The sequence below is a fragment of the Fundulus heteroclitus genome, chromosome 11 (genome assembly GCF_011125445.2).
Source record: "Fundulus heteroclitus isolate FHET01 chromosome 11, MU-UCD_Fhet_4.1, whole genome shotgun sequence".
NCBI lineage: Eukaryota > Metazoa > Chordata > Actinopteri > Cyprinodontiformes > Fundulidae > Fundulus > Fundulus heteroclitus.
This window is the reverse complement of record NC_046371.1, coordinates 3,781,649-3,802,936: the sequence shown is the minus strand read 5'-3', so window position 1 is coordinate 3,802,936 and position 21,288 is coordinate 3,781,649. Positions and strand designations below refer to the sequence as shown.

Genomic DNA, 21,288 nt, shown 5'->3' with positions numbered 1-21,288 from the left:
AAACACAAAAGATCACTTTCCCAATCATGTTGTCAAGGCAACATCAAAAATGGCAAATCAAGGTTTTTTTTCATTAATTAGTTGACATCTGAACGGACTAGACTATTCAGGGATGCCCCGTTAAGAGGAGCTAAATACGAATGTGTCCCCTGCAGTTGTGCAGTTAATAGTGTAATGCCTTGCAGCTGGTTGGTCCTGGGTTCAAATCCCATTCTGCAAGGAGTTTGCATGCTCTCCCTGTGTAAGGTTGTTTGTCCTGCGTGTCTCTCTACTCATGACCCAGCACGGATGGATGGATGAATAAATAGAAATGTAAATTTTTCAGGGTTTTTATCTGCAAAAAATGAAGAAAAGCAAGTTTCATGTTCCTTCCCCTTTATAACTATGTCGCTCGATCCCAATAAAATCTCAATAAAACAGATAAAGTTTGTCTTATATGACATGACAAAATGCTGAAGGAGTGTGAAAAGTTTTGAATGAGGTGTGAAAATGAAGTATTGAACATTTGAACATAAGTTGGAGGAACAGGAGTGGTTGGAGAAGCAGCAAAGAACAGGTTTGGTTGAAACCTTAGGAGGTTTTCTTAATGTGCTGCGCAACAAACAGCACAGGCTCATTATATTTTAGATGAAGTCAAATCTGCATTCCCTTGTTTTGCCTTAGTAGTTGTTGCATCAGTTCCTCCAAGCACCACGCAGTAAAGGCTTCTTTAATCAGCTGAAGTCCAAGCTGAGAGTCTCAGACAAACAACAAACTAGGTCATAATCTCTACAATCACAATAAGCTGTGAGTTTTACTGTTGTGAAAACAACAAGAGGGTGGTATGTCACAGCTTGTCATCGGCTTTTCTTCACAGTCCATGATGGATGAACCTCGGTACTTACGCTGACTTTAGATGTCACGGCCCTGTGCACCCTGGGAGTGGTCACTTCCACAAGCAGATCATGGCTGAGTCTTAAAAATGAAAGACGCTTAAGCTCCTGAATGAATTCTCAAAGTCTCAAAACTACAACTGAAGAAAGCCAATGCAGTCACTTCTGAGCTCTGAAACTACACATGGTTTTAGTTCATTTCTTATTTTCGGAACAGAGAAGGTAGATGGACTATCTGTGCTATCATTATTGTCTAAATTGTTAGTTTAAAAACAAGCCAGCCTAGAAGAAACATTGCTGCACAATACCTAAACAATAAAGCCATTGGACAGGATTAAGCAACTGTTTTGATTCTAGAAACGGGTTAAACTGTACAGAAACCATTGTTTTATCATTTAAAAACTGGTGAACTTTAGAGATGACAACAGCTTTCTGGTTGTTATGGGTAAAACATATGGAGTCACTATATATTAGGGCTGGACAATATAGAAAAAGAGCATATCGATAAAATAGAAATCACATTGATCGATATCGATAATTATCAAAACAAAAAAAATCTAAATATATATTTAAAGTTCAGCCCTTGCCATTGCGTGATGTTGCTCCATGACCTATTTTTTGATAAACACACTGAATTAAACCCTACCCATTTTTACCAAAACTACAAGTTCTTAAAAAAGTACACATGCTCTTTGAGCTTTTTGAAAGGGGAGGAGCTTGGTGACAAAGCGTCTGCTTTTGTGATTGGTTGGAAGGATGTAATGACTGCAGTATTAACCTACATGATAGAGTTCAAAACATATATTTTAAGTGCAGCCCTGGCCATTTTATGCTGCTGCTTACGACCTATTTTTAGATACAGGACAAACACTGAATTCAAACTCAACCCATCCAACCAACTTTTTACCAAAACTGCAAGTTTTTAAAAAAGAAAAAAAAAATCATGCGTGCTCTCTGAACTCTTTGAAGGGCGGAGTTAGTTCCTGGGTCTGCGTTGTGATTGGTTGGAAGGATGTAATGACTGTAATATTAACCTACATGGTTAGAATGCATGAGGAAGGAAAACTGTTATTCCATTGAACTTTTTATTGACCCTTTTTTTTCTATCATCAATATACGTCTTTTGATTGATATATATTGTTATTGAATTATCGTCCAGCCCTAATATGTAAGTATATATATATAAATATGTATGTATTATGGGTGTCCCGAAATATTTTTTTTCCATATCGAGTACAGATACTTTAGTTTAGATACTTGCTAATTCCAAGTACCAATACTGAATACTTAGTAAATTGGTACTTATAGATCACAACTGACTTAACAATATAATTGACCACTGAAAACGACTGACTGATCACAAAGGGCGATGAATTCAGATATGTTCTCTCCTTCTTTTTCTTTTGGAGGGTCAGCAAACAGCCTCTTGGTGTATATCACCACTACCTGGGACAGAGCGGTATCTAGCCTTTGAGTTGCAGGTATATATATATATATATATATATATATATATATATATATATATATATATATATATATATATATATATATATATATATATATATATATATATATATATATATATATATATATATATATATATGATTTGACCCAGTCTAAATGAACTTGCCCCCTCCAACCCAAATGGGACGTAGTAAGTTCTGTGAGAGGAGCTGAAAGCAGCGAGCAGGACCTCTGAGGTGTGGCGTGGTAAGGCAGCCATGTTTAATCACAACCTGAGGACTTTAGTCCAAGAAGAAATGTCCGCAGTGTGAATTTGGAGCAAAAAAAACAAAAAAAACACAGATAAGCTTCTTTTTGCTGCCCAAATAGGAGGAGGACTAATTGGGTCTCCTCCCCTTTTCCTGCCCGCCTCCTCCCGTCTCCTCCTGTCTCCTCCTGTCTCCTCCGGGCTGCGGGAGAACTTCTCGGCTCTCTGCCTGCGCTGGTGTTCAGTTGGCGGCGGACTGGTTTGGAGAGAGACGCGAAGAGAAAAGAAGAGAAGTAAAGAGAAGAGAGACATGGCTTTCCTGCGAGGAGCGGTTCTGGCGCTGGTTCTTCTCATCTGCCTGAACCGGAGCGGTGAGTTAAACCTCAGTGGAATTACTCTTTTTATTAGTTTCTGGTTTTTGTTTTGTTTGTTTGTTTTAAAAAAAACTTTTAGCCATTTAAACAGAAGTAGAGTTTTCATGAAAATGTGGCTTTTTTCTTTGGATGCTCGGACATGTATTATGAAGTGTTTTTTTTTTTTTTCTTTACACGCCTTCGCTAAATGAATTCTTGCACTTTAACAACTATAATTACCTACAGATAAGCAGGTATATGTGGCTGCTCCAGTTTGCTCTGGTTTAACTTTCAGTTTGAGGGTATTTTTTTTTAGGTGAAAAGGTGTAATTAATTACTGCGTAATTGGGTCGAGGCGATGAAAGCGAGTCTAAACGCTCTCTGGCATGTGATGGCTGTCTGTAGGCTTGTGACCTTCTGAGTCTGGAGAAGTTATTAGAGCCTTAATGCGCCTGCTTTGGACATTAAAGGACCTCTGTTCATGGTGTAGACCGTGGGGCAGTCCGGCTCTCACAATGAACCGAGGAATCATCCATTGTCTTTTAATTAACATCAGTGTTTTACACTCAGTACTGATGATGTGTTTCTCTGCATGCCTGTTCCACTTTGCTGTGTGGTGGGAACCAGTCAGATTGGGTCTCTTCCACAAAAAGCATTTTTCTTTTGCAACTGAAGCATTTCTTACTGGACCGGTCAGGTGTGCAGTCCTGACCCATAACAATTTAGGTACAGACACACATCTTTGCAGGCAGCTCCGCACAGTCTCAGTGTCCTGCAAGCAGTTGCGTTGCTTTGTCTGTGCTAAAACCAAGACATGTTGGCATCAGTGTTTTCGGCTGTTTGCAGGCCGTTAAGAATGGATGAACTGCGGTGAAAATCTAAGCAGCACCTGCTGACAAAAGTCAGATTTGTTGAAGCTTGTGGACCTTTGTCACAACAGGAAGTACAGCGGCGATCCAACTAAGGAACGACAGTGAGAACGAGCGCTGGTGACAACATTTTACGATTTTTCCAGTTACCTCTGAAGTCAAAACTGTGATCTGGGAATGAAGTCAGATCCAATTAATTGCGTTGCGTTCCAGTTCCAAGTTCAATAGGGTGGGGTTTCTTGGTGACCAGGCTACTGGGAACCTTTTCTTTCTAGCCAGAACTTAGATCGTCTGAGGCCCAAGATGGATCAGAACAACACAGACTGGTCAGAATACCAGCTAAAAAAGTCAGGGTTTTCCAAACAGAGCCTAATTCAGTATCAAACATGGCTGCCGTCCATGTGAAACATGGTGAAAGCTGTTCGTTAGCACTGCTGACGACTTGTTTCTGAATTAAACCAGTGGCACATTAGCTACGTTTACATGGACAAGGGTAATCAGAATAAACGACCTAATCGGAATAAAAATCTGTCATGTAAACAAGCCAGTCGGAATATTGTGATCGGGTTAAACTCAATCAGAATGAAATTGTATTCCTAACGAGAGGGATGGTTTAAACTGATTGATAATCTGATCGACGTGCATGCTAACGCTCGTTAGGATAGAATTATTCAAACTGACCCGAGTGCGCATGTGCGGCCAACGTATTTCCGTGTTGTTGAGTGGCGGAAATGCGTCAGGAAGCAAAACTGTCGGGGTTCCTTATACAACCTTTCTATTCGAAACATTAAAAATTATTATTTATTCAGAACCTGGTGGGAGTCCAGTCTGGGCGCTCGGAAGGCAAACAAACTCATATAATACTGCTTTATTTAACCATAAGATCTTCTTCTGTTTGTTTGTTTTTTAGGGAAATTTGATAACTGGGCAAGTCAGAGTGGTTGTATTCTGAATACATATAAATGCACATTATGACCAGATATAATTGATTGTGTTACAATATAAATGGTACAATCCGATTATATACTGTTTTTTTTATCTTAACACATTTCAATCCTATTGTGTAATTTTGTGCATGTAAACATGGCCGCTGATAAGGTGCTCTTGAAATACCTGGAAGGTGGTACGTTTTTAGAGCTCCTAGTTGGAAATACAGGAAGAATTTTCCCTAAAATTGTAATTCCAGCTGAGACACCAAACATCCCTGAGTTCAGTTCCAATATGGCTGCCGTGGATGTGAGACATGGAGAATAATTGTTGTTTATTAGCACCTCTGACCATCATTAAACCCGGGACACACACAGAGCCGAACAATATTCATGTTCCTTTTGTGTTCAGAGAACCACAACGTTATCGCCTGTATTGCTACTTATAATTTGCTCTGAAACGTGCAAAAAGAATATGATGATTCAAATAAAAACGTGATGCCATATTCTGACCCGATGGTTCGAAGACAATTTTAACTAAACAGTAGTACTGGCCAGTGTCTAGTGAATATGTTCCTTTTGTGTTTTAATTGAGAAAAATGGCTCCAAGTCAGCCCATTTACGTTCTTTTTTCCTCCACGAAAAGCCTTGTGAAAGTAATAATCTGTAAATAATGACCGAATATTCTTTGCTGCGCCGTCCTCTCCTGTCCTTTGCTTAAGGTCTGACTCCTCTGTTTGCATTATGCCTGAGGAGCATCAACGCCTGCGTGTCTTGAGCTGCCAGGTTGACAGGTTTCCTGAATTAATATGATTGGATAATAAGCGCTGATTAGCCACGAGCGCAGAGAGCTGCACCCCGAGGAGCATCTTTAAATAACCAATTAGAAACCAGCATGAAGTCACATGGAAGCCAATGGTGACACGGACAAACACACGCCTCTGAAACATTAAAATTAGGAGGTCTACACAAAACAATAACCCCATATAAATATTACTTTATCAGATAAAATCGCAAATTTATTACTCTTGGAATATATTAGCCAAGCATTATTGCACTCCAAACTGGCCTTAGCAAAATTAATCTGGCACACTCTGATATTGCGATGACGATACATTCATAATATATTGTTCAGCCTTCCTGTGGTTGAGAGATAATCATGAATTGTGGAGATAAATCTTGATAAAAATGCTCAAATCTGACATGTGACTGTAGCATATTATCTATTGTGTATTATTATCTTTATATTACGCTCTGTCTCTTTATATTGAGCTCCGGCAGATAATGAGACCCTGATAAAACCACAGTAACTGTAGGTGACCTTCTGCTGGTGTGTATGAGGCGAGGCAGTCATGTACCACGTCTTCTGCGTACGGTAAACTTTGACTAAAATACGGAACATATTCTTAAACTGTCTGTAGGTATGAAACTTCTTCCTGGTGGGTGTGAATAGAGCCGTTGTCTATTATTACTATGAGTCCAGATGAAAGTCCAGAAAGTTGGTTAAAAACTACAAAGGAAAGGATGGCCTGCATTGCTAATAGTATTACAGAAATTTGAATTTAATTCCATTTTATTTATATAGCACCAATTCACAACACATATTTCTCTGGATTTTGTGTTGAAAAACTGCAGGAGGGAAAGAAAACTAGAGACGACAGTCCAGTGTTTCCCATTTAGCATCTTTGTTGCTATATTTAGTGACTTTTCAGACGCCTCTAGTGACTGTCTTTTAAAAAGCGACTAGCAACAAGCGACTTTTAGTGACTTTTTTTGTCTTAATGGCGACTTTACAGAAAGCACCAGTCGGTCTGGAGTCACTGTATTGAGGCAGCAGTGAGAGCTGCTATGAGGGTTCCTGTTTCCCTCAGCGCTGTCTCACAGGCACACCACAGCTGCTACTGCCTCGTTCACGTACATCTAGTTTTTAAAATAGTCTTTTTTTATCTCTGAAACTGTTGATCAAAAATAATTCCCTGAATTTGATTCACACACAGCTTCAATCACCTATTCACCTCGTTCACTTTGTGTGCCTCTGATATCTGCCCCTTTTGCTACACTTTGTTTTATGTAGTGTGAATTCAGGCAAAATCTATAAATTATTTTATAAATGTCATTTTTAGTTCCAAACACATTTAATCACTATTCTTAATAACGTTTTTGTCTTGGGAAAAACCCTCCTACAGCCTGGGTCACACATGTATAAACAAATATGCAAATGAGACGATGACATCACCCCCCCCACACACACACACACAAAGGTAAAAAAATAAAAAGTTTTAAATATACTATTTTTTGTCTAAAACATATCTGACATTTTTCGATGTTAACTGACAAAGACGGAAGTTACTATCAAAACATGTCAGGTATGTTTTAGACAAAAAAAAAAGATGTTTTATAACAAAAGAAGCAAAATAGTACCTGACCTCACAGAAATATTTTCCACTTTGTTTGTTTTGACAACAAAAAAACAAGAAACTGGCTAAAAAAGTCTGGTTCTACCGGTGTTTAAAACTGGTGGGTCTGTTTTAAGTCGGTTCTTTTAAACAAAAGTTGGAGAACCAGTGATGGGAACAGGAAGGAGTCCAGAGTTAGTCTGAAAATAAGGCTGAATGGTCGGTTTTTGGGTTCTAGCTGGTAAAGAACCATCGGTTTGACGGGAAAGCCCAGTTTACAGTCGATACAGTGAAACCTGTCCGTGCTCGCATTCCTCCCCGCTCTGGGGAACCGGTCAGAGTTTATCTTTTTTGTAAATTATCGCCTCATTTCCTCTTGCTGTTCAGGTTGAGTATTTTCCTTAGTTAAGGCTGCAGCTCACAGTTTCTGTATCAGATAATTAAAATACTTTGAACAGAGATGTCTAATCTGCCCAGCTCCACGCAGCTCAAGGTCGCGCCTGCAGACCTGTTGTTTTGTCTGCGATACACTTGAGGTATGCAAGGTATTCAGCTGGTGACTTCAAACAGAGAAGACATTCGTCCAAAAGGGTTTTATAAGCGGTTGTTGTCAAGTCACAGAATAACGGGTTAGTAAATGATGTACAGCTGAACTGTACCACTGATTAGAGCTAAAACCGCCTCTTAGGGTTGGATTATTAGACTGTTTGTTTCTACGTCCCGTTTTAAAGTAGCCTGATCAAAAATGTTGAAAGTCAGGCTGGTTGATCCAGGACTCCCTGTAGGGATTATTTCTCCTAGCTGGCCGGGGAATGTCTGGGAATCTCACAAACGGAGTTGGATAAGCAAACCTGGAACCAGGGATTTTATTTAGACATGATGGTAGAAGCTGTGATTATAAGGAGACACAGAACTCTGTCTCATTGAAGGAGTCGTGTAAAGTTGGGATCCGCTGCAGGTGATGCTGTGCTTCAGTCAGCAGGATTCATTATCAGAATTAGTTATATTTGGTCCAGTTTGAGTCAAACTAATCCAAACTGATGGCTAAATTTGTTAATGGAAATGTTTCCTGAGGAGAGGCGAATCCATGACGACTATTTTCTGAACTCACTTATATAGTTTATTAGTTTATTAGTTTCAAACATGATTGAAAAAAAAAAACTCTAAAACCAATCAGCCTCTAAAAGTAACTTATACAAAACATTTAGCCGATATTTTATGGCAGGGTTTACGTGTTTTTTATAGTTTAGATGTTAATAAATCAATTCTTTCAACTAATCAATGTCTAAGAGAACTGTTATGGAGGCTTTTGCAAATTTGAATTCAACCCATTTACTTTCAAAATAAAGGGCCCAGTCCACCTCTTGTTCTTTGGACACCAAATCTTTATATCTTCTTCACACTTTCCTTACACAGAATGTTATCTCATATTTCTGCTGATTGACAAATCCTCTCCTGTAGAATCATCGCTTTCAATCTATATCTTTTATATTGTTATATATGTTTAAATTGTCATCGGAATTTAGTTTAGGTTTTTCTTGTGCTGATCAGTTTCAGACATACTGAAATGCACATGCGCTTCTTTTGCTATATATATATATATATATATATATATATATATATATATATATATATATATATATATATATATATATATATATATATATATATATATATATACAGAGAAATGTAAACCCTGTCCTGTAGACAACATGTAGACAAATTCCAATTCAGTTACTAACGTTCTGAAACGTTTTCCATATATAGACCCAATCTCTCTCCTTATCAAACATTTGCAGAAAGTAAACTGCTGATTGCATTGAGTGTTGCTAAAATCTCTCCTCCTAAGCAAGCAGGAGATGACAGCACAACTAAAAAAAAACTCTCATTTCAAAACAAAAAGTGATTTATCTTGTTTTTTTTATGACATGAGTGGCTTTATAGGCATTAATCATACAGGGAATGTTTGGAGAGGGAAGGAGTGAAGAGGCGTAGCAATCTTCCCAAGGTCGGGAATTGAACTCCAGCATCGAGGAGTGGTTATCTCTGTAAATGAAACTATGTTGCACTGATATCGGACATCTCCGTTAACTGACTTTTAAAAGCACTTCCCAGGGCGGCACAATTAATCACCTCCTGCAACGGCATCTTATTTGTGCTCCGCCGATAGAATGCAAAGTAAGAGGAAATAAAATGATACCCATTAACCTTTTAATGCAAGAAAAAATATTTAAAAAAGTATTAAACCTCCTATATAACCCCTTGCCAACCAAGTGGAAACCCTCCTCTGTCTTTGTGGCGTCTCACAACAGGACAACACTCTCTCAGTCCCGACCTGATCCCTCTTTTGCTCCTAAACCCCTGTTTTTACCCCATCGGCCTTGTCTTAATTGGGTTACCTCTATTAAATCCTCATCTACCCTATACCTCCTCTGGAGACGGAGTAAGCTGTCTGTTTCTGGATTAGGTCGGGGGGGGGGGGGGGTACTCACACAGACCCCGGTCCTCCAAATAACTTTTAAATCAGGCACCGTCTGAGCTGACCTACTACCTAATGAACCCTGAAGGGCACTTAGTCAAACACAATTTGAGGCTAAAAGCGTTTCTCCTGTATGGAAATGAGCTGCGTGTGAGGAGAAACCCAAACATTTAAACTCGGAGGATGCAATTGTGCACGCACTAACTCCTATTGATCCCAGAGTCCAGTGTTCATCAGCATGATGGTCATGTCCTGCTGTAATAATGCCGTCGTGCAGTAAATCTCTGCCATGGCAAAGCTTTTATGTTGACATAAACAGACACACAAGCAGGATAGGCTTTTTAATCTGTGCCTTAATGAAATATTATTTTAGCAAAACAAGGCTTCGTCCTTTACTGCCTTTAAAGGCAGGAGGGGATCGATAAAGTTGCTTTCTTCGTGTGTAAAGTAGCTTTTTGCAGTCAGGACACTGACAGGCAGTTTTTTATGCTGTAAATGCAAAGCCCACTTACAGTAACAACAAATCAGACAATAAACTGCATTCCAACATCTAAAAAAAAAGAGAAAAAACGTTGTACGCTGCTGGTTATTTCAGCCGTTCAGCATTTTGTGCTTTTGTAGTTTTGTTTTTCATGTAGCTGGCTTTTTCAGAGAGGCAGAAGAACCGTTTACCACTAGATGTTTCGTAGCAACCCCTCTTCTCAAACTTATAAATGGCTTGATCAGTTGTCACAATCTCTGATATTTCATAAAATCAGAGATTTAGCTGCCCCAAACCTCAGTCGATGGGAACAGGATCTAATATAGAGGATTTAGATACATCTAAATTCAGATTTGCCCACTTTTACTGTTATCTAGATTGTTACATTATTGTACCAAATAAACATGCAGTGTTTAGTGGTGAAATTAATTGTTTTTACAGATAATGAAATGGAAGAAGGAAGTCGTGGAATGGTTACAGTTAGGCACAAACTGTGGATATGACACAGCATAAATTAGTTTTAGGACAGAAGTCCACAGGGATAAAAAAAATTTCACTAGCGTTTTAAGTGTTTTGTTACGAATTCGTCTCTATTTTATTTTAAGACTGGACCTGTGAAAGAAAAACACAGATCAACTATTAACTGAAGTATTTTAATGTACAGTTTTATCAGTCAGTTCTGTCATGGAGATTCATTATTGCATGGTGAGCGTAGTGAAGGTTTTAATAGAAACAACAGAAAATTTACTACAGTTGAAGAGAAGATCTGGACACAGAGCACAGACAGGGTTTTATTTTTAATTCAACCTTCAATTAACCAGGTAAGTTATTAAGAACAAATTCTTTTTTACTTTAACAACCTAGAAGAAGCAGGGAACCTAACGGACAGAGAGGTAGAGGAACGAACAGCCTAGTGAAATCCTCTAGCAAAGAACAATGACAACCAGTACGCTTAAATACTGAGGGAGGAGTGGAGAATGACATTAAATTCAGACACAGAAACCACTTAATGAGGAAAGAATACTAATATTAATCAGTATACAGGGACAATACAAGGCATACCTGAGAAACTAATGCCAAACGAATAAATTAATATGGCACGACCTTATAGAACATACTGAACACAAAAAAATAACCTGTATGGCAAGACCCATCTAACATAAATAAACAAGAAAATGATGAAAATAAAAACCCAAAAAACCCAAATACCAGTGGAATATGAAATTGTGTGACCTTGATTGGGTTGATTTCTTTATGTTAGGAGACATAGAGCATTGGGAATGTCTGGTCTTTCTTAGAAATCCACTGAGAAACCCTTTGCACACATGTTATGTCAATATATTATTGTTGATATATTTGTCTATATAATAGTAACAAATTGGTAAAATCCTGTATTGCGTCGACTTAGTTTTAAGGAAAAGTCTGAATTTGCTGAAATCAGGAAAACTGGAGTTCTCTGCATACTTGTTCTTGCTGGTATTTCTTGTCTAAGTGCAAAGCTTTTATCCTGTCCTCTCCAGTTAGAGCTGATTAGGGAGAATTGTGACGTTCATCCAATTTTTCAGTTGACAGAGAGCTCAGTTTTTCTCCCGGGGTTTCTGGAAACTCTGTTGTGGAATTTCTTGGAGCGCTTTCATTCGCTCTGATAGCCAATCAGAGCGTGGGATGATAGTGGGACGGCGGCCATTCTTTAACTGAGTCAAGCTGCAACACCACTTTGATTGGGCAGTACTTGCTTTTTTTTTGTCTGTATCTCTGGCATCATTGCTGTAGACGGTCTCTATGAAATATCTTTGGTTTGATTTGCTCCACTCTGAAAACTCTTAACAAAACTGCCTTTTTTTTGTGTGAAAAATTTACTTGAGACGCCACAGATGCACGGCTGCTCCATCAATTAGAGAAAATCAGTTGTTGTTATGGAGAGTTGACCTCTGGATCTGAATCAGCTTGAGTCTGTGGATGACTTTCTGTTCTAGGATTATTTTTCTTTTCTTCCTTATCAGACTTAGAATAAACAGAGGTTAAGTACCATATTCTTTGGACTATAAGGTGCACTTAAAATCCTCAAAGTTTCTTACAAATTGATGGTGTGCCTTATAGTCCGGTCACTTTATATATATGTAAAATTTTCCTTAATTTGAGCAGCTAAATAAGATTATTTGCCAATGGAATGAGTATTTTTTTTTTTACCCCTAAAATAAGATAATTAGATATCCTGCACTTAAAATAAGATGATGGAGATGAATTGTTCTTATTTTAAGTGCAAAAATCTTTTTCTCTTGGAAAGAATATTTAATATGCCTTATAATCCGGTGCGCCTTATGATCTGAAAAATAGGGTAATGCCCGGGGAAAATCCAAAGGTAGATCTTACGTTTTTATTTTTGGTATTTCCTGAGATCAAAACAATAGGCTCTGTGATAGATTAACAGCTTTCTGATTGTGACTCTGCGATGAAACCAAACCTCAGATCTGCAGGCAGAGGGGTGCATCTAGCTCACTGGAGATTTATTGCTAGTTATAGAAAATGTAAAGGAATACATTTTTTTTCTTTTTCATAACATTTTGGTTATTGGCGTCTTGGATTTTTGAAAATAGCTAAAGAGTTATTGGTTGTATAAAGTAATTTCTTATTAGTTATTTGTTTCATAGGCATGTTTTGGTCTCTGGGATAAAGGCAAGGTAACTAGACCCCTCCCCCACCTGTTGCCAGGTACTGCCGATCAGCTGGCTGCAAAGAGAGCTATGATGTTTTTGCACTTCTCACAAGAAAGACAAACTCTGCTGTTAGGAAATATTTTAGGTCAGACATAAAAGCATAAACAGTCATGGCGTTAACCATGTTAGTCAACCTTATTAAGGTTACGCTGTTTTAAATCTACAGGTAAGAAGTTACACACTGTGTCCTCCAGGGCCTGCTGTAGGTGTGTCCACAGATTTTCTGCTACATTTAGTTCTGGTATCTGGCTCGATCATTTCAAAACAGAAATTTCCTCCATTTGAGGTAATTCATCTGTTGTTTTGGATGTAAGGACAGCGTTATTATCATCCTGCGAAAATAAATCCTTCTTCATCTTTGGTTTTTAAGAAGAAACCAGATGGACGTGGGTCTAAAATGACCGTAATGTGGGACTGTAATTTCATCAATTCAATTCAGTTTTATTTATATAGCGCCAGTTAATGAAACATCATCTCAAGACACTTTCCAAAAGTCAAATTTAATCAGATTATGCAACCTTGACAAAACCTCCAATTCTATTAGATGTAGAGTAAACCCAAATCCTGATGTTGCCACCACTGTGTTTCCTGTGGACCATGGTGGGTGTTTTATTCTATTTTATTTTATTTTATTTATAAGTATACGAGTCAAGAATACCTTTTAGAGTTGTGGGATAAAAGTACCAGTCTGGTTTCATCAGATTAAAGCTCATTATCCCACATAGGTTTTGGTACATTTTTTGGTGTATGATGAAGGGACGAATGAATGAAGGGACAAAGGAGTGAAGGGATGAAGGGGTGAATGGACAAAGGGATGAAAGGTTGAATGGATGAAGGGATGAAGGGGTGAAGGGATGAATGGATGAAAGGGTGAAGGGATGAAGGGACAAAGGAGTGAAGGGTTGAATGGATGAAGGGGTGAAGGAATGAAGGAATGAAGGGACAAAGGAGTGAAGGGATGAAGGGGTGAATGGATGAAGGGATGAAGGAATGAAGGGACAAAGGAGTGAAGGGACGAAGGAATGAAGGGTTGAATGGATGAAGGGGTGAAGGAATGAAGGGACAAAGGAGTGAAGGGATGAAGGGGTGAATGCACAAAGGGATGAAGGGGTGAAGGAATGAAGGGACAAAGGAGTGAAGGGACGAAGGGGTGAAGGAGTGAAGGGATGAAGGGGTGAATGGACGAAGGGGTGAAGGAATGAAGGGGTGAATGGACAAAGGGATGAAGGGGTGAAGGAATGAAGGGACAAAGGAGTGAAGGGACGAAGGGTTGAAGGAGTGAAGGGATGAAGGGGTGAATGGACGAAGGGGTGAATGGATGAAGGGATGGATGATCTTGCTGGTCATCTGGGCGAATGCTAGAGGGCTTTGGAGATGAAGACTCTCGTCCCTCCAGACGTAACCTGAAGCTAAAAAGAAGTAAAACTTGGTTATGGGATGGAGGGAATGAAGAGGGGGATGAAAATGATGGGGTGAATGGAAGGAAAGAGTGAGGGAGGGTGGGGTTGAAGATGGGTGAACAGGTTATAAATAGGCTGCTAGGTAATTGGAGGTGTGGTTAAAATATTAACTTCATTTAGTGAAGCAGCTTTGTTTCATAAATGTGTGATTTGTAACATTTCCCCCCATTTAAAAAGATAATCCAGAAAAACTCTTTTGTCTCGTCTCCTTGCTTTTTGTCAGAATAAATGACTCTTGCATGACGACACTAGTTATTTTGTCGATAAGAATATCAAGTTTAGGGAACTTTGAGGTGGTTGTGAAGCAGAAAGGAGCGATAAGACACCCTGGGAGCGCCTATCGGTTTAAGTAAATAGAGGCTGGCCTTCCTTCATCCACGCCTGTGGCTGGAAGCCTGGGAATGCTCCACGCTCCACCGAGGGGCTCGTCTGCATGCAGGAGGAAGCGTGCAGCTGTTGGCTCCAGTTGTCCATGTGGGATTAGTGCGTTTGCCTGAGTGATAGCCAGCCATGACAGCCATGTAACCCTAATGTATTGGCTCATTGTTTTCATTAAAGAGAGTGTGCTTTTTGATCCCGGTAGAGTTATAACGCTGCCGCCGTGCCTTGTTTGGGCATATGTCAGCTAATTCAGCCGCCGCGCAGGTCAGTGCGGTGGGCAATCAAATCCCACCTTACAAACGTTTCATCTGATTGCTTTAACTGAGCTTTTGTCTACATTCGGCTGTGTCTGTTGTGGGCACAGAGAAAAATTAAGATGCAGCCAAACATTAATGACCCATGTCTTATCCATTTGTTCAGGTTTTAGTGGTAAATGTGCCGAGGCTTTGTGGTTTTTGTTTAGTTTTTCAGTTTAAATATCACATTTTAGCGTATTTTTCAGACCATAAGGCGCATTAAATATATTTCCCAAGTGTGTAATATCACTCCGCACTGCAAAAAAGGAACCAAAAGTAAGTAAAATTGTCTTGAAATTAGGGTCTTTTTCCTTGATTTGAGCAGTTAAATAAGACTATTTGCCAATGGAATAAGAGTTTTGCACCTAAAATTAAAACAATTCATGTTTTTGAACTATGGGAGGAAGTCAGAGTACCCAGAGAAACCCATGCATGCACACGAAGAACCTGCATAAAGATCCGACGCACTGTTGCTGCAAGGCAGCAGTACATCACCTTTAACTCAAACTACTCAAACTACAAGTTTAAAAAAAAGAAGAAAAAAGAACACGTGCTGTCTGAATTCTGTGAAGGGGGCGGAGCTTCCTGGATCTGATTGTGATTGGTTGGAAGGATGTAATGACTGTAATATTAACCTAAATGGCTAGAATGCAAAAGGAAGGAAAACTGTTATTCTACTGCACTTTTTATTTGCCCTTTTTTTCTATCAAGGGTATACGTCTATCGATCGATATATATTGTTATGGAATTATCGTCCAGCCCTATCATCTATGCTGAAACTATAAAACTTAATTAAACTATATTCTCATATGGTGGGTGTAATAATTCAAGTATTTATGGGCCCTGAGCGATGGGTTGGTTTGGCGCTGAGGGGGAACAAAAACGACAAGGTGTGGGTACGAAAATGTTGGTACAAATTGGCTCAGAGGCAAATCGACCATGAGAGGAACCCAGAACAAACAAGACACATCATTTTAACATGCTGCAGCGTTTGTTCTGTGCTGTGTGCTTTAAGGCCGGCGGATAATCAGATGTTCCGAAGCACGTTTTAGGAAAATCAAAGAAAGAGTTTTTAGCTGGCAGGAGCAGAACTGACAAGCGGCCTTATGCCTGAGTTGAAGGGCTTTCAGGCGCCTTGTCTTGCATGTGTAGTGGAGGTTTGATGTCTGACTGGGATTTTATACCCAGCAGCTGCTTCTGGAGTTTGATCCCAAGCCTTCAGGGAGGGAATTTCTTCTCTATCGACTACCTCTCTGGTGCTGAGGAGCTGCCCAAGACATCCTTGACTTGTGTTACTCTCACACCGCATCTTCAGACTTTAAGAAATTAGAGACTCGATCAACCACAAAGAGCCCAGAAATGTGCACAACGTCTCCTGCAACACAGAAGTATTTTTTTTTTTTTTATCTGTTTTGCTGAGAAGTGCTTAGAAGTTTGTGCGTCTGAATCACAGATATTGAATTTGGCTGCCCTGCATCCACAGGATTGATTATTTCTTGGCTCTCAGTTTGAAAGGGATTTGAAGCACGGAGAGACGAGTTGTTACCAGGTTTGATTCTTTGCTGCTTTATATCTAAAATAACTATTTACAGCCGCTAATAGGAGCTGCACAATTTCAGGAAAACATGCATTGATATTGGGGATAATTGCAACGATAATAACAGCTGGCATTTTTTTATTACTCTTAATTTTTTATTCTCTGTCTATCATCAGGATGTTTTCAAAATGCTGTGAGATCTTTAGTCAGATGGGGTTAATTTCTCCATCAAACAGGTCTTCCGTTGTTTGGAAAGTTCATTAGCTGTAAACCAGAATCATCAAAACTATGAAATAAACTGTTCAACTAAAATAACTATATATTTTAAGGGGTTTGAAATCTTGAAATGAGTTACGAGATGTAAGAGGAAGCGGGTAGAATTTTGTAAATATCTGACATGAAGTAAAACAGCTTAAATATTCAAAATAAAAAAAGGTTGATTAAATCAGGGGTGTGTCCATGTTAATGAAAGAATGCAGCCTCTTTCTTTGTTTTAAAACAAGACGTTCATTAGCCGTGGTTCCGTCCTCAGTAGATTTGGCAGTCCGTCTCTGAACTATGCCCAGGCAAAATTGGCCATCTGTACATGATGTCCCTTCATATTTAGAAGGCCCATCTGTAAGGACACATGGCACTCTCCTGGGCCCCGGTCCAAGTCTCGGCAGCAGCCCCGCTGGTGCCAAAGGGACGGGGAAGGAAACCCTTCCAGTGAGAACCTGCTCCTTCCTCTTTTTCCCCACTTTTCTTTGGTCTGCAGAGCTTAAACGGCAGCTGCTCACACCTGACGCCCAAGACCTCGGATAGACCACATTCTGCGGGGAGGGGGGGGCAAGCATGGGCTCACATTACAAAGAAATTACACACCACAAAGGGCCTTTTCCTGCTTCCCGCCTTTTCTGAGTCTTAGTCTACCCCCCCCCCCCCCCCCCACACACACACATGGTGTCTCCTGAGGCACCTCTCTCATGCCCTGCGCCTTTGTTGTGTTTTTGTCTTCAGGAGTGCCGTGGACAGAGCCTTGGGTTATTTACTTATTCAACAGGAGCGCCCATGTAACTGCAGCACGCGTTGTTGCACTGAAGCGTCTGTCCTCAGCATTCTTTTAGATTTTCTCAGCAAACTAGACATTATGAGCTTTAAAGAACAGTTAGAGTTATACTTAAGTACATCAGTTGGATGTTGCCGCAGAAAGCTTGTAATAACATACCACCCACATGGGAAGCCTAACCGGGGTTAGGTGTCTTGGAGACGGAATAAAGTTTCTCTTTCTGAAGCAAAATTATTATTTTTTTTTTAGACCATTTCTGGCTTTATTTTATGCTTGGCATTGGAGAATTTGATGGTATCTGTATTATTGCAGTGCAGCAAATGGGAACCACCTTCGGTGGTGGATGCAAATACTGTTGACCTTCTAATGCATAGTGACTTTTTCTTTTACATATATTATTTTTCCTTTTCTTTTTAAACATGTACGTGGTTCTTTTATATAAACACAATTATGTATCTTGGCTTTGTTTTTACTGAAGACATGTGTCTTCAGGTACATAATGATCTAGCGTCATCTGTTCCTGAAGCATAAGAAAAAGGTCACAACAAAGACCCAACATTACCGTTGTTTAAGCTTGTGATACACTATGCAGACACTCTGTCTGCACTGATGAAGATTCAGCATGCTCGATATAGCTGACATAGGAGGACAGCCTTGTTTACTAAATATTTCAGTTAAACTCAGTTAATATTGATCTAAACCTTTGGGTGTGTAGAGCATTAAAAGTTCAGCCCAAGATGGTCAGTATCGAGGTGGGGGGGGGGGGTGCTTAATAACAGTAAGCATAATAGAAGCAATTATATAAAAATTGTGAAGAAGCGGCAACATACATAACAAATAGTGTTGAGAATATTCACAACTGCTTCTGACTAAGAAACACTTTTCTTGTCTTTTAGTTATTGTTGCATCTTTTCTGTAAGTGAGCCAAAACATTTTAACTATAAAAAAGATATAATAACGCAGAGATCGACCGATATACAGATACCGATTATTTTGGCATGAGTCTAACCGATACCCGATATGGGCCGCCGATTTTTTTGGAGCCGATTCTGGAGGCCGATGTTTTTTTCTTCCTCCATTTAAATGATAAAAATGACATAATAAATGTTACGCAAGTCTCAAAACTTGAAAGTTACAAAGAAAAAACATGCGTCACGCGTTTTGTTTTGTCGCAGCGAGAAAAGAGCTTCTTTAGTTCTTTAGGAGAGAAGGAGAAGAAAAAACACCGACCACCGCTGCAGTGTTTGGACATTATTTTATGTAAATGTACATGCTGTACGCGTAGTGATTGGTATTTACTTTTATGTGGATACATAATTCTCCATGGGAACAAACACACGTACAGCAGTAGCAGCTCGCCAGCCAGTGATCAGATGTGGGTTTTTAGAGGCAGAGACAGACACACAGCACTGTTTCCTCCCGCTCACAGTGAGAAAGAGACAGACTTTCAAAGACCAGATCAGCTAAACTAGACGGTTAAAACTACATCAAAAGTTGAAAAAGTATATCTGCCAGGATGGAGTGGCAATATATGCGCTTCATGTGAGCTCAAGGCATGGCTGCTGAATATGGCAATAAATCGGTTTTCGGCCGATATCGATACAGGAAAAACACGCAAATATCGGTCAAAAATATCCGCCAGCCAATATATCGGTCTATCTCTACTATAACGTGTGTTACGGGCATTGTAAATCTCTCTAGGATTAGCGATAGGTTCTCAAAGTGGCATAGAGCTACAGCTTACAGCCGTTTATCCCAGTGGAAACATCTAATCTGAGGAGAAGCAGCTAAACATCTGCTTCCAGTATCGGATCAAACTGTGTTCATTCTTAACATTATATTTCATGTCTAGTAAAGGCATACAGGGTTCAAACAACACCGACATGGTTGAAAATTTCACCTTGTGTTAAATTATCAGGCCAAAGTTACCAATTAATCAGTAAAGCTGCGAAAAATGCCTCTCATTGAACTCCTTTAGCTGCTGAGTGAAAACCTCAGAGACCACTTTACTTCCTTCAGGCATGCTTGAAATGTGACCACAGGACTGATGTCACTGGTTGGAGCTTATGCTTGTAACTTCAAGCATGTTCTCTTGTAATGTATGTAAGATAAATTTCCTCTGTGAACAATGCACATGCCAGAGACCTTCTCCAGTAATTGGATGAGGCCTCCCCTCAGGCCCTGTCATTGTTATAGAGGAATGCCGCGTTCTCTGATTACTTTTCTTGTCGGCGGCTTTGTGTCAAACTGCCAAACCGTGCAGCATGTCAGTGTCTCACTTTCAAAAATGCCTGGAGAGCCTGCAAAAAATAGCATTTTTTTTTTCCTTTACTGCATATAGTCCATCACCGGGGTTAGGTTGGAAAGTGATACCATGAACACACACGATGAATTCATGAAAACAGCAAACATGGCAGGTGTTTTCCTGATATTCATAGGTATTTTATAAAATACTCAGATTACAGGTAGCCTAAACTATTTAATTCATTGTTTGGCAAGTTTGGCAAATGAGTTTAAAGAGATGCTTTCCTTTAGACCGGTGGTGCCCAAACTTTCTACCACACGTCAAAATCTGCAAAAACGTAAAAAAACAAATCTAGTTTGTTGCTAAAAGATAAACTAAACAGTCATTTTCTAAATGCTACTTTTTGCAAAGACTGAAGCATCACATTTTTGCCTGATTATAAGAAAGTCGTGCAATTTCCAATTATTTTTGATGGATTGTTTTGTCTTTTCTTGGCGTAGAAGTATTGTTTAGTTCAGGAACTCTGTCTTCCACTGCTGTATTTATCCAGCTTAATGAATGGGTGCAGCTAAGTCTGCTAAGTTCCTGGATGTTTGTTCTTCTCTTTCCTCTGAAGGCGACGTGGTTAATAAAAAACAACTGTTTTGTGTTACGCTTAACATTTTCAAAGATTTTTCTGTAACAATTTTGCCTTTAATAATTATCAAAATAATTAAAATTGGAACGATACCACTGCTTCAGTGACCTCCAAACTTAGACTGAGCAAATTTTATGCTGTTGAGGGAGGGAAACCCTACAAAAAACCCCACAAACATATATACTTTGCTTTAATTTCTAGTTATTAGTGATCATTCAGTTTGTCTTTACTTCCCTCGAGACGAAAGGCTGCCGCTCCTCGGGTCTGGCGTCGCTCCAGCTGCCTGAAACGTAGACTCGAAGCCACATCTGCTAAATTGAAATGAAACGTGTTTGAATCCAGGCTGACTTTGATGGTGAAGAGACATCTCTGTGTTCAGCGTGTGCATGTGCACATGAATATTCATGATGACCCCGGGGCTCACCAGACCCTCAGTCGTGGTGTTTGTCTCCTGCTAATGGGCTGTGCCATGCTCTGAACATGGCGTGCATCTGGCACTTTCTAAATCATGCCATGCAAAAATTAGCTGCTCCCAATCAACCAGCTAATTTTAGCCTTTCATGGAGTTTTTTTTTTGTTAATTTAAAGCATGAAATTTGTACATTAGTCTCTAGTTCAACATCATGTACTCTGGGAAACAAAGTTTGTATTTCTGGTTAGATGCCTAACGTTATGCGTATTGAGGGAACATCCTTGCTGAGTCTTTTTCTGTCATCCCAACCCTTAAAGCTCAAAAATAATTGGTAGCAGGCCAGACTTTTACTCACATTTCACGGTTTAAGCAGGGCTCTGCCCTTTAGCTAGTTCAATTAATTGTTTTTGCCTTTTCTGTTGTTCAGTTAGTGGTTGCAAGGCATTTGTTTGGCCAGGTCCCCAGAGG

At 39.5% G+C, this 21,288-nt stretch overlaps 1 protein-coding gene across 3 annotated transcripts in view; it reads left to right on the top strand.

Annotated features, from left to right (window-relative positions):
- The first annotated feature begins 2,817 nt into the window (after positions 1-2,817).
- mcama (melanoma cell adhesion molecule a) overlaps positions 2,818-21,288 on the top strand; it is a 93,048-nt gene continuing 74,577 nt past the window's right edge. Inside the window, exon 1 of one of the 3 annotated variants that reach the window (XM_036142744.1) lies at positions 2,818-2,954. In XM_036142744.1, the coding sequence (XP_035998637.1) occupies positions 2,894-2,954 (61 nt within the window). In that variant the 5' untranslated portion in view covers positions 2,818-2,893. The remainder of the gene's footprint in view (positions 2,955-21,288) is intronic. The other 2 variants (XM_012866619.3, XM_012866621.3) reach the window with 2 other exon arrangements.